Genomic DNA, 11,289 nt, shown 5'->3' with positions numbered 1-11,289 from the left:
CAAACATTCGTCACCTACAGGACCCTCTTCCTTTGGTGCTCTTTTTTGATAGCATAAGCTGTAGATAAATAAGTGTCGAGCTGCACATTAAGCTACTGAAACCAATATTCACTGCAAAACGGAATGTATAGATCCGAGTTCAACTGAACTTTTATTGATTCCCATGCAACTAGCAATACAACTCACAAAAGTTCACCTCTACTGCTCAAAAAACCATGTTAACAAACTGCACACTGGAGCTTTGTCCGGCTAGGACCTACCTACGCTACCCTAAGCATCCGTTCCCACGGATGGTGGAGTGCTTTTCTCTACCAATCGGCTTCTGATCGACCGCTGTTTACCCATCGCCATACTGGTCCCATTTTTCCCACCGTCCGCACTCAGATCGAGCTTCTTCGTTACGCCGTTAAGCGCCTCGGTACGCCGGATCTTGGCGCTCCCGAACGCACTGGTTGTGGGCCGTTTGGAAACTCTCGGTGTTGGTGCGGTGGCGACGGTAAGCGAACAGATTATCGTTCGGTAGTGCTGCACCTTGAAGTTCTTCCCGAACGTAACACCGTCCGTTTTGGAGCGCAAAAAGTTCAGACGCTGCTCATCGAACCCATACACTTCCCGCTCTTCGGGGAAGTACAGTAGCTCCGGATCGGGGACTGGCTGCGGTGCTTGCTCCACAGCGGTAGCCGGTTCTACCTTAGGCACGGGTGACGATATCATCGGTCCGGGGGATTTTCGTTTCCCATCGCACACAAATTCCAGCTCGATACCCTGATCCTCCATACCGTGGCCGGCGAATGCTTTGTTTTCGTTGATGTACTTTTTCGCCATCGCCAGTGCCTTTTCGCGGCACTTCTGCTCGTGGCGTTGCATCTTCTTGCGTACCCTTACCAGCCGGCGCGCCTCGAAGAAGTTCGAGGCGAATATGGGCTTCCGTATCTTGCCCTCCGTTGATGACTGCCACTGGCGCTGCAGCGATTCCAGCGTGGCATCGTTCGTTTGCGTTTCCCCATTCAGCAGACGTTCGATTTTCGAATCATCCGCACTCGTAAGCATTTGATCGATAACGACCGGCTGTACGGGAAGTACGATCGATTCCGGTTTGCTGTATGATTTTAACGTTTCGGGACTTTTCTCCGAATCATCGCCCGACTGGATGCCGGAAGAGGAGGAATCGATCGGTGTACGACCACCGGACGGTGTCACCGAGCGGTAGCTGCGATCACGCTTCTTGCTTGAGGTCGGCGATTGAACCGCGTCCGTTGCATCCTTTGGAGGGGACTTTTCCTTCTCTGGTGCCTTGTCGGAAGATTCCTGCGAGGAGGGCAGCTTCTCCTCGGTGCACGCATTACCATCGGATGGTGGGGGTGGTGGTGGGCCCGATCCACCGGAACCATGCTTATCATTACCATCCTCCGAATCACGATCGCTAGATCGACGGTTGTTGTTCTGATGCTTGCTGTGTTCCTGATAGTGATCATCTTCTTTGCTCGGTGCGATATCATCCTTATCTTTCTGCGCGATAGTTTCTTCCTCGCCGTTTTTCTCTTCCCCTTCCTTCTTCTCTGCTGCCTCCTCCTCCTCCTCCTCCTTCTCCTGCTCTTGTTCCGTTTCGTCTGTCTTTTCGGCGTGTTTTTCTACCGGGCTTGAAGGAATATTTTTGCGACCCGGATCACTCTTCACGCTGCAGCTGCTGGCATCGGAAAGGCCTTTAATTTTCGACGGACTGTCGCGTGCCGATGCTTGGTCCTCTTGCGACCGTGAATCTTTTGTATTATCATCGCTGAACGTATCTTCACAAATTTTAAGTGAATGTTCCGATTGCGATGTCTCTTCGTCTTGCAGCGCAATATTTGGCTGGTCGGCGTCTTTGGGCTTTTCCGGCGTTTCTGTTGGTGTTTCCGTAGGGGTGACCGTTGGAGTGCTATCATCTGTAATGATAGAAATTGGTTTAAAAAATTGGCTACAAAAGAAAACTTGAACGCTAGCTTACCTTCTTGGTCCCGTTCTCGATTGGCATCACCCAAACTCTCGTCGCCAGTAGAAGCCATTGCCGACGGGCGCCCAGTGCCCACGAAATCGTACTCATCCTTCTTGAAATCGAACGTTATCTTCTTGCTTCCTTCCGCGCCATCGTTTTCTCCCTCATTGGAGCTAGACACCTTGTCCATTGAACTGCTAAACAGGGTAGGCATTTGCGCTTCTTCCGTAATGTCCAGCCGTTCGTTCTCTTTCGGCGGTTGTACCTCCTCACTAGAGGATTGTGCAGTTGCCGTCAGTAGCTGACTGTTGCTGGAAACCTGCGACAGCTGAGAATCGTTTGTCGGTGCAACTTCCTGGCTAAACTCGGAATCTTTCGTTGTCGGCGTTTGCTGCTCATTGGTTGGAGGCACATCAGTAGATTGCTTGGCATTGGTAGGCGCAGGACTATCCTCCCGATCATCGCAGCTCTTTACCGATTCCTGCGATGTTAGCCCGCTGATGACGGACGAGTTAGATTCGTCGTTCGTTTCGTCCTTCGTTTTGCTCGGTGACCGCACTTCCAGCGGTTCGAAGGCGGGCGATTCAAAATCATCCTGCTCTTTAGATTCATCCATCGGATCATCATCCTCCTCCTCCTCGTCGATGTCCATATTTTCCACCACATGTTCGTCCGGTTCTTCGGCGGGCGGCGGCGGTTGTGGTGGTTGGGGTGGTGGCGAAGGTGTAAGGCAGCCATCCGATTTTTTGTCCGAATCCGGACTTACCGCTTCCAGATCTTCCAGCAAGGATTCGGCATGCGTAACGGGATGCTCGTTCCCGTTGAACGAAGACTTTGGTTTTTCGATTCCAAGATAGTTGTACACAATTTCTTCCACTTTCGGCTGAAATATGGTGGCTATTTTTGGATTCACCACCTGGTCCACGATACGTTCCACGCCGGCATCGAGAAACCCAGACCTGGAAAAATGATCGTCACTCGTTAGGGAATCAGCACATTAGCAAAAAGAACAGGAAAAAAAACAGTGCACACTCACTCGATGATGTTTTTGCGCAGCTGATCTCTCAGTTGATTTTTGTACCGTATGTTATCGGACCATTCCTGCTGACCGAGAAACTTGTTCACCGTGCCTTCCACGCGCTGCCGCAAGTTCTGATAAGCAGGTTTCGTGTCCACGTCGGCCAAACACTCCTTCCGGAACTGATCGAAAAGACCTTGAGACTTCAGCTCCTGAACCATGGCGTCGATAAAGTGCGGATCGTCTACCATGATGGCCGATACCGATGACGACACACCGGGAAAGGTGTTCGATTTTAACTATGTGTAGAATATTGAAAAAGCGTGTTAATCGATAAAACCGTAGGTAAACAAGAGGAATACGTGGTGTTCATCAGCTGCATGCTCAATGCCAAGCGAGTGCTGGACAATCTTTGCGCACCATCTAATGCCATTGAAACGAAGATATGGTTTCTTTATTTCTACAATTCAACGAAAGCCCTCACTAAACATACCTTTTTAAAACGATTTTACACGCATAAGCTACATGAAAACACGGAAAATAACAAATTCTGCAGCAACACCAAATAAACTTGAGGAAAACACGAAACTTTTCATACAAACAAACTACGCCGACACGAATCGACGGTCTGACAGCTGTGACAGTCGATACAGAGCAAGGTGTGTACAACAGCGCCGTAGCCCACCGTGCAGCTATAAACCTTGCTGTTTGTTTTGATTGCCATTCTACACTGGGAGATAAAATTGTACGCCGGCTGCACTTCATACAGCTAGAAAATGAGCGGAATGCAGCAAAACGGTACAGAAAACGACGTGCTGACCGAATGTTACGATCCAGTCGCTATTTTGCTCAGCAGCATAAACCACGATACGGAAAATCTCACAGAAGTATTGCGGTAAGTCTGGTTGCTCTTGCACCGTCCGATGGACACACACGCAATATGATACACCATTCAATCTTCCCGCAGACAATGTGGTGTCCGGTACAACCAGCTAAGCGGTCTGGTGGAGGAGGATTTGCGCGAAATGGGTTTGACCAACAGTAAGGCAATACAGGAAATATTGTCGGAACTATCCATGCTATCAAACCAGGCGCGGATGTACGACAGGTATGTAACAGAACTGGTCCGGCAGTTTGGAGAACAAGCGCACTAACCGGACTCCGGTTTGCTTTCCCCCATTCCCAGTGTGCTTCGGGACGAGTTTAATCCACAACGGTACGCACAAACGGTTTTCAAGAACAGTTTGGAGCACTTGGAAGCGATAAGCTGCATGCTACGGTTGGTAGAATTAAAGACACAAGCATCCTTCCCGCACAATGTGCTGTTACAGAATCGTTATTATGCATCGGAGTTTTGCCTACAGCTAACCGGCAAGATCAATGCAAAGCTGGACGACATTCAGTCGGTACTGAACGAACCGGCCGAGTGTGATGGGAAACCTCGATCATTCAAACGGAATAGAATGTTCCTACCGCTAATAGTACTATCCGGCACTGTGATGCTTGCCTTCGTATACAGGAAATCTACATCCTTGTTTTAGGAGCTCTTCTGTGATGTTATCGTACCAAGATAAACGCAAGGCGTTATCTGCCATTTCTTAGAGCATATGTATAATAAAAGTCATCTGTGAATTTAACAATACTGTATTTTGATGCAGACGTTTGCCGAAACATCGACAATCAAATTTCACCTAAAGCTCTGTAAAAGCAGCGAAAGAGTAGCGATTTAAGCTTCACTGTGGTTTAGTTTGCGTCCTATGTAAAGATGGGCTTATCGACAAACTGCACGTACGGATGCTGGACGTGTTGCTGGTACTCGATCATGACGATATGATTGCTTCCCTTCCGCAGAATGTGTCTCGGCACGTAGAGCGTAATTTGGGGTCCGGCCAGCGGCCAATAGCGACCCAAGTTGAAACCGTTGACAAACACCAATCCTTTACCCCACACGTTCGGATACAGGTAGGTATCGTAGATCGTGTCGGTATTGATTGAAAAGGTGCCGTAGTAAATCTGTGCTCCCGCACCGACCAGATCATCCTTTTCGGCCGGCTGTTGCGAAAGGAAGTTTTCCAAATAGCGATAGCTGTCCAGCGGGAAGGAGGTGATGGTCCAGTTGTGGAGCGGTTTAGCATCAGCCGTCACTGATCCGAGGATTCCCTTGAAGTCGTTCGGAATGTTGTAATTAATGCGTCCCTGACTTTCCACCAGCAGCTGCAGCTTTGTGCCCAGTCCCACGCTCAGCGGGATCGTGTCAACGTTGGTTTCACGCGACAGTATGCCGTAGAATTTCTGTTGTTAGGGACGGAGGGAGGACATTAATCGATTCATATTACCGGGAAGCAAGTGCGACACTCACCCCGTCCACATGCACGTAGGCACGATCGTGAAGATGTTCCACCTTAAGCGTGTAAGGATCACGGTTCAACCCAGCGGGCAGCGTCGTTTCGTACAGCAAAAATCCGGAATGCTGATTGAGCGCTTCAAACGAGACCGGTTGAACGGCGGCCACCATCCGACTGGCGAGCATTGTTCGACCGTGCTTCGATAGCATGGATCCACGCCGTTCCAACCAAACCGTATCAAGCGTCATCTTGGGTAGCTTTTGTGGAGCTGGCACACCGGGATCTCCAAAATACTATCAGGCGGAAAAGGGATTAGCAAATCTGTTAGGATCACTTACCACCACGCTCAGTCTCAGTTTCCCCCGTACCTCCAGCAACACCTTCCGGATTTCGAAATACTTTGGCGTCGGATCTCCGGCCTCATCCAGCGGTGCATCGTAATCGTACGACGTGATGTCGGCACTGTACTTCCCCGGACCCACATCGTTTGCACCGGCAGTAAACCCGAAGTTGGTACCACCGAAGAACATGTAAAAGTTGACGTTGGCCTTCTGGTTCAGCATAAGCTTCAGCGTGCTGACCACCATTCCTGCATCGACACGTGCCGTCGGTTCCATCCAGTGCGTTAACCAGCCGGGATAATACTCCGCATTGACGAGCGGTCCTTTCGGCAAATACTTTCGCAGCTGCTGCCAAAATACATTCGGATTGGTGGCTAAAAAAATAAGCGAAACAAAAATGGAAATGAGCAAAGGGAAAATGAACGCAACAGCGGAGGTGGATTACTGATTCCAAAGTCCAGCGTGGGTAGAATTCCGGGGATGGAACCACACTTCAAAAGTTCCGGTCCATCGTTCGTAAACAGCACGGCTTTATCCTGCACAAAGTGAACTGGAATGGGAGAGGTACGTGGTTTTTATAACGAGCCAAGAAGGAATTCTGCCAGGACCTACCGGTTAAGTTTTTCAAAAACTGCATGTACTGGCCATCACACGCATGAAACGACCCGTACTCGTTTTCGATGGAAACCATAATCACTGGGCCCCCGTTGCCGTACAGATGCGGCACAATGCGGGGCATGAGCTGGGTGTACCAATTCTGCACCTCCCTCAAGTAGTCTGTCGACGAAGAAACGTTGATCGATTAGATTTATCTTGCGTTTTGGGATAAATGTTGGTCAGTTTTGGGCGAACCTGTATCGTACGTTCGCAGCTTGATCGAAGGATACTTGGTGAGCAGCCAGTGCGGGAATCCACCCATATCGCGCTCGGCACAGATGTACGGCCCGGGACGCAAGATCACGAACAAATCCTCACTTTTCGCTATCTCGATGAATTCGTCCAGATTAGCCATGCCCTCCCACTGGTACTGGCCCGGCATCGGTTCGTGCAGTGACCATTCGATGTAGCTAAGGCGTATTAAGGGTACAGCCACTTACAGATTGCTTCTCACAGTTCCACCAATACTCTCTCCACTCCTCAATACTTACGTCATGACCGTGTTCAGTCCGGCCGCCCTCATCGAACGCAAGATGTGGCGCCATGATTCGGGCAGCGCACGGAAATAGTGGAACGAACCGGAGATGAACTGGAACGGTTGACCATCTTTGGTGAAGGTATCGTTCTGGAAGTCGATATCGAACTTGCGCTGCCGGAAGTACAAGAATGATTGCACACCTTCGATCGGGGAAGTTCAGTTCGGTTCACACTACTTACGGCCGGTTGAGAAGCGCCGATCGTTGGCAAACCACAAAGGCACAGTGCTAACGGCAGTAGCACCAGATAACCGTTCATCTTGAACGCTTCCCGCACGTTGAAACTGATGGTTCGGAGGCGGAAAAATTACAACCCCACGGTAAGGTACACGCGACTGTTCTGCGGGCACGTTCGGACCGCTCTGATCGGAGCTGGTCCGTTTAGCAGGGATTGCAAATGAGAGCTTTGAAGCGATGGAAAAAAGATGCCTCAAGCAAACCGGTTGAACACTTTGAGTTAATGTTGGCGATTTGTTGTTTTTTTATTGTGCTTCTCTTCTGTCTACCCTCCAATCCACAAGTCCACCCACATTAAAACACCCCACAGGAACTTATTTCAGCACGACGGGCACCGCCAAGCACATCAAGCGAAGCACCGATCGGGATCGATCGCTGTGAGCGCATTTGATTTGTATTTCACGATTCACCAACCATTCTTGCGCACAATGGTTTTTGTTGTTCGGTTTCTTTCACTGTTTCAACTGGTGTTGGTTTAACGTAAATTGTTTTAAATAAGCACAACTTTGCAATATCCGAAATAAACTTCTCTACCCAGCAGGTGCTCACCCTCCGTAACGAACCTGACCGCTGCGGTTCAGGTGTACGCTGCTACTAACCGACATTCGATTCGTACCGGGCACCTAAACAACAGCCTGCCACCGCCATCGCCCAGCACTGGAGGCTTATCAGAGGCCCCCGCCGGCTAATCAGAACAGGCCTCTTTGTTCCCATGCTGTGCCACTCCAGTATTGCCGAGCGCGCTTGAGTACCGAGAAACGATCGTACTGCGATGATGGGCATTTTTTAAGGGCCAACATGAGCAGTTTTATATTGAGCAAAATCATTGATAGAACGGCGAAACTGCCTCCGGAGTGCGAAGGTTGGTTGTGGTCAGCACGAGCATTCCGAAGACCATGCTAACATGCTCCACGCCGGTGGTGGCTGTTTGTCTGTTTTGTCTTACGGACACGTCTTGATCGTAGGCATTATTGTGCGGGATGTTTGATGGAAGCGGCTGTTTTTTTCTTCGCGAAATGAGGACACGTGTTTCCAAACGGAAATGTATATTTGGTTTGATCTACTTTGTAAAAATTACCCGCGCCTAGGGTGGTAGTTTAGTGTAGGAGAGTAAATCGTTTGTTACTTAGTTACAGTTGCAGTTAAGCGTTGCAACATCTGGAGCCGCTGCAATGGATATATCAGTTCGAAATTGAAACCAGGTCGATCACCGTTGCACGCACGATAAGAGAGAGAGAGATAACGTAGGTGACATCAGCTCCCTGGCAACATTGGACATCAGTTAAATATAGGCGTTTTGGAGAATTTTAATGGCGGAATCGACTCAAACTCCTTCTGATACTCGATAATGGAGAGGTAGTTGTTTTTGGGTGTAAGTAAATGTTTCGAAACGTACAGTGTCACCTGCGGACCGACCGTCGGCCAATAGCGTCCGACGTTGAACCCGTTGATAAACACCACCCCCTTGCCCCACCCGGTCGGATCGAGGTAAGTGTCCGCGAGTTCGTCTTCAATGTCGAAAATCGAGTAGTACACGGACATTGGAGTCGCCTTCACCCCGACGCCATTATTCCCATAATGTCTCCGCAACTTCCGGTGGCACCGTACGGCACGCACGATTGGCTTAAAATCGCTCAGCGGTAGACTGTGCATGGTCCAGTTAAAAAGTTGCCGCGTGTTAACGTACACCCTCCCCACGATGCCTTTGGAGTCGTTCGCGATGCCAAAGTTGATGCGTCCCTGGTTCTCGATCGCGATGCGCAACGTTTGGCCGGCATCCAGGGCGAGCGGCAGTGTGTTGATTTGGTTTTCGCGCGACAGAACCCCCACGAACCGGTCGCCAACGAACACGTACCCCCGATCGTGCACACCCTCGACGATGAGTTTGCGTGGGTCCGTCTTGATGTCGTCCGGTATGAGCGCTTCGTACAGCACCAAGCCGGAGATTTGGTTTAACGACTCGAACGACATGGGCAGACTGTTGGTGACAGTTTGTGTGGACAGGCGGTTCAGCAGGTCGGGCTCAAGTAGGCTTCCTAGCCGGGTCATGGTCAAGGATGGAGGCTGGATTTTGCGTGCTACAAAAGAAAAATGAAACCACTCGTGGGTGTTAGTTGGGTGCGGGGTGTTGGAGTCTTGAGAGTATTGCGCAATACGCACCCGCTACTGGAACGGGCAAATCGGGCTTAGGGAAGTACTTCAGGATGGTATCGCGAAGAGCGAAATACTTTGGCGTCGGATCACCGGACTCATCGAGCGGAGCGTCATAATCGTACGAGGTGATGTCCGCAACGTATCTACCAGCACCCTGGCTGTTGGCGCCCGCCGTAAACCCATAGTTCGTGCCGCCGTAAAACATGTACACGTTCACATTGACCTTGTTGCGCAACATAAAGTCGAGGCTGTCCACGACCGCTTTGGTGTCGGTGCGGGCCATATGCGCTTCCTGCCAGTGCGTTAACCAGCCCGGATAGTACTCCGCATTGACCAGCGGTCCTTTGGGCTGGGTTTTTCTCAGCGTGTTCCAGAATCCGTTAATTTCGTCCTCTGCGGAAGAGTTGGCAGCAGCGCGTTAGCGAGCTGTGTGAAAGCGCAGGACAGAATTCCCTACCTGTTCCCGGTCCGAAGTCAAGCGAGCTTAGTACGTGCTCTATTGCACCGCATCCCTCCAGCCCTGGTCCATTGTTGGTGAAGAGTACCGCATTGCCCATCACGTACCGCTCTGATGGTTGTTAGGTGAAGGGGATCAGTTCAGTTCAGTGTGCATAAGAAAGCTGGTGACATTTTGCGCTAACGTCCACCTACCCGTCTCGTCACGCAACCAGCTCAGGTACTTGTGATCGCACGCATAGAACGATCCGTACTCGTTCTCAACCTGCACCAGGATGATCGGACCACCCTGACCGACGAGGAATCGTTGCAGACGGGACAGCAGCTGAGCGTACCAGGTTCGTACCTCCCGCAGATACCCTGGTGAGAGAGTCGATAAAACAGGTCGAGCATCAGTAAGGCTGTCCGATCGGTTTGGTACGAGGATACCGCAGCCAATCCCTACTGATATCGTTCGTTCGCAGCAGTATGTCGGGATATTTGTGTAGCAACCACGATGGGAACCCGCCCATATCCCGCTCGGCGCAAATGTACGGGCCCGGGCGCAGAATAACGTACAGTCCTTTTTTATCAGCCAGCTCGATAAAATGCTCAATGTCGGCCATCCCTTGCCAGTTGTATACGCCTTCCTTTGGGTTGTGTAGGGACCATTCGACGTACCTGGGAGAAAATTGAGAACGAATATCGCGAGCGGTGAATGCCCATGGCGCACTCGCGTCTTATCACTGACTACACCCATCAAACGGTCTTATCTTTTCGCTTGTGCAGAGTATCTTCTTCGCTGACACCTAATCCTCCGGAACGACACTGACATCGATCAATTGGAAGATACTTCACCAGTCTGCCATACCCCCAAAGCCCATCTCAGGGCATTAAATCTTGATCACAGTTGCATTGTTTACACTTACGTCGTAATTGCATTCAGACCGGCGGCGCGCATCGACCGCAAGATGGATGCCCAGCTTTCGGGCAGCGCGCGGAAGTAGTGGAACGAACCGGCCACGTACTGGAAGGGTACACCATCCATCACGAAGGTGTTGTTGTCGTAGTCGATGGTGAACAGGCGCTGTTTGTAAGAAACGATAGCGTAAGGGTGTTGACAACGGAGCAAGACATCGTCCTGTGCGCATAGAAAGCCTCCCGGGGCAGACAATCTTGGCAAGCGTTTCCGTGTTGTTACCGTATCGACCGAGCGCGGCACTGCAACCAACATCACCAAACAGGAAAGCACAATGCACACAATGTTGGTCGTCATGATGGCGAAGGTTTTCCACAGTACATTTCCCGCAGGCACGCACCGATAAACTGAGCTTGTTTAGCTGCACGCGTCGCTACATCGAACGGGGCGTCCGAGCATGGGAACTCGCGTTCAGATAAGCGCGCGCTCACGATGACCAGTACTACAGCAAACAGGCTTGCCCCGGGCTCAGACACAACGAGAAACGCACAATACATTCCGAAGACGCACCGGACGTAGGGGAGCTGCCGAGTGTTCTTGAGTTCTCCTCCGGCTGTGGACAATTATTCAATTGGGTACGGTTCTGGTGCTGTCGGCATCAGGCAAAGGTCA

General features: G+C 50.7%; 4 protein-coding genes across 4 annotated transcripts; 1 reads left to right on the top strand and 3 right to left on the bottom strand.

Moving 5' to 3' along the window:
* Nucleotides 1-107: 107 nt before the first annotated feature.
* On the bottom strand, nucleotides 108-3,627 carry LOC118505560 (biorientation of chromosomes in cell division protein 1-like 1). The gene is made up of 4 exons (XM_036041511.1): nucleotides 3,487-3,627; nucleotides 3,012-3,292; nucleotides 1,988-2,934; nucleotides 108-1,925 (listed from the first exon to the last, which is right to left on the bottom strand). The coding sequence occupies exons 2-4, from the start codon at nucleotides 3,242-3,244 to the stop codon at nucleotides 271-273; spliced, it is 2,835 nt and encodes a 944-aa protein (XP_035897404.1). The 5' UTR covers nucleotides 3,245-3,292; nucleotides 3,487-3,627; the 3' UTR covers nucleotides 108-270.
* Nucleotides 3,628-3,699: 72 nt separating this feature from the next.
* Nucleotides 3,700-4,633, top strand: LOC118505567. The gene is made up of 3 exons (XM_036041524.1): nucleotides 3,700-3,888; nucleotides 3,961-4,101; nucleotides 4,180-4,633. Exons 1-3 carry the CDS (start codon nucleotides 3,770-3,772, stop codon nucleotides 4,532-4,534), a joined length of 615 nt encoding a protein of 204 aa, XP_035897417.1. The 5' UTR covers nucleotides 3,700-3,769; the 3' UTR covers nucleotides 4,535-4,633.
* On the bottom strand, nucleotides 4,622-7,746 carry LOC118505566 (beta-galactosidase-like). Its single transcript, XM_036041523.1, has 8 exons — nucleotides 7,054-7,746; nucleotides 6,828-6,985; nucleotides 6,532-6,746; nucleotides 6,292-6,456; nucleotides 6,125-6,229; nucleotides 5,707-6,053; nucleotides 5,353-5,631; nucleotides 4,622-5,285 (listed from the first exon to the last, which is right to left on the bottom strand). The coding sequence occupies exons 1-8, from the start codon at nucleotides 7,129-7,131 to the stop codon at nucleotides 4,749-4,751; spliced, it is 1,884 nt and encodes a 627-aa protein (XP_035897416.1). The 5' UTR covers nucleotides 7,132-7,746; the 3' UTR covers nucleotides 4,622-4,748.
* A 392-nt stretch (nucleotides 7,747-8,138) lies between these two features.
* Nucleotides 8,139-11,125, bottom strand: LOC118505565 (beta-galactosidase-like). The gene is made up of 7 exons (XM_036041522.1): nucleotides 10,900-11,125; nucleotides 10,628-10,785; nucleotides 10,165-10,379; nucleotides 9,915-10,079; nucleotides 9,721-9,831; nucleotides 9,270-9,656; nucleotides 8,139-9,187 (listed from the first exon to the last, which is right to left on the bottom strand). Exons 1-7 carry the CDS (start codon nucleotides 10,972-10,974, stop codon nucleotides 8,388-8,390), a joined length of 1,911 nt encoding a protein of 636 aa, XP_035897415.1. The 5' UTR covers nucleotides 10,975-11,125; the 3' UTR covers nucleotides 8,139-8,387.
* Between the last annotated feature and the right edge of the window lie 164 nt (nucleotides 11,126-11,289).

Source organism: Anopheles stephensi, chromosome 2, assembly GCF_013141755.1.
Source record: "Anopheles stephensi strain Indian chromosome 2, UCI_ANSTEP_V1.0, whole genome shotgun sequence".
In the NCBI taxonomy this organism is placed as follows: domain Eukaryota; kingdom Metazoa; phylum Arthropoda; class Insecta; order Diptera; family Culicidae; genus Anopheles; species Anopheles stephensi.
The sequence above is the reverse complement of the archived record's forward strand: the minus strand, read 5'-3'. Positions and strand labels throughout refer to the sequence as shown.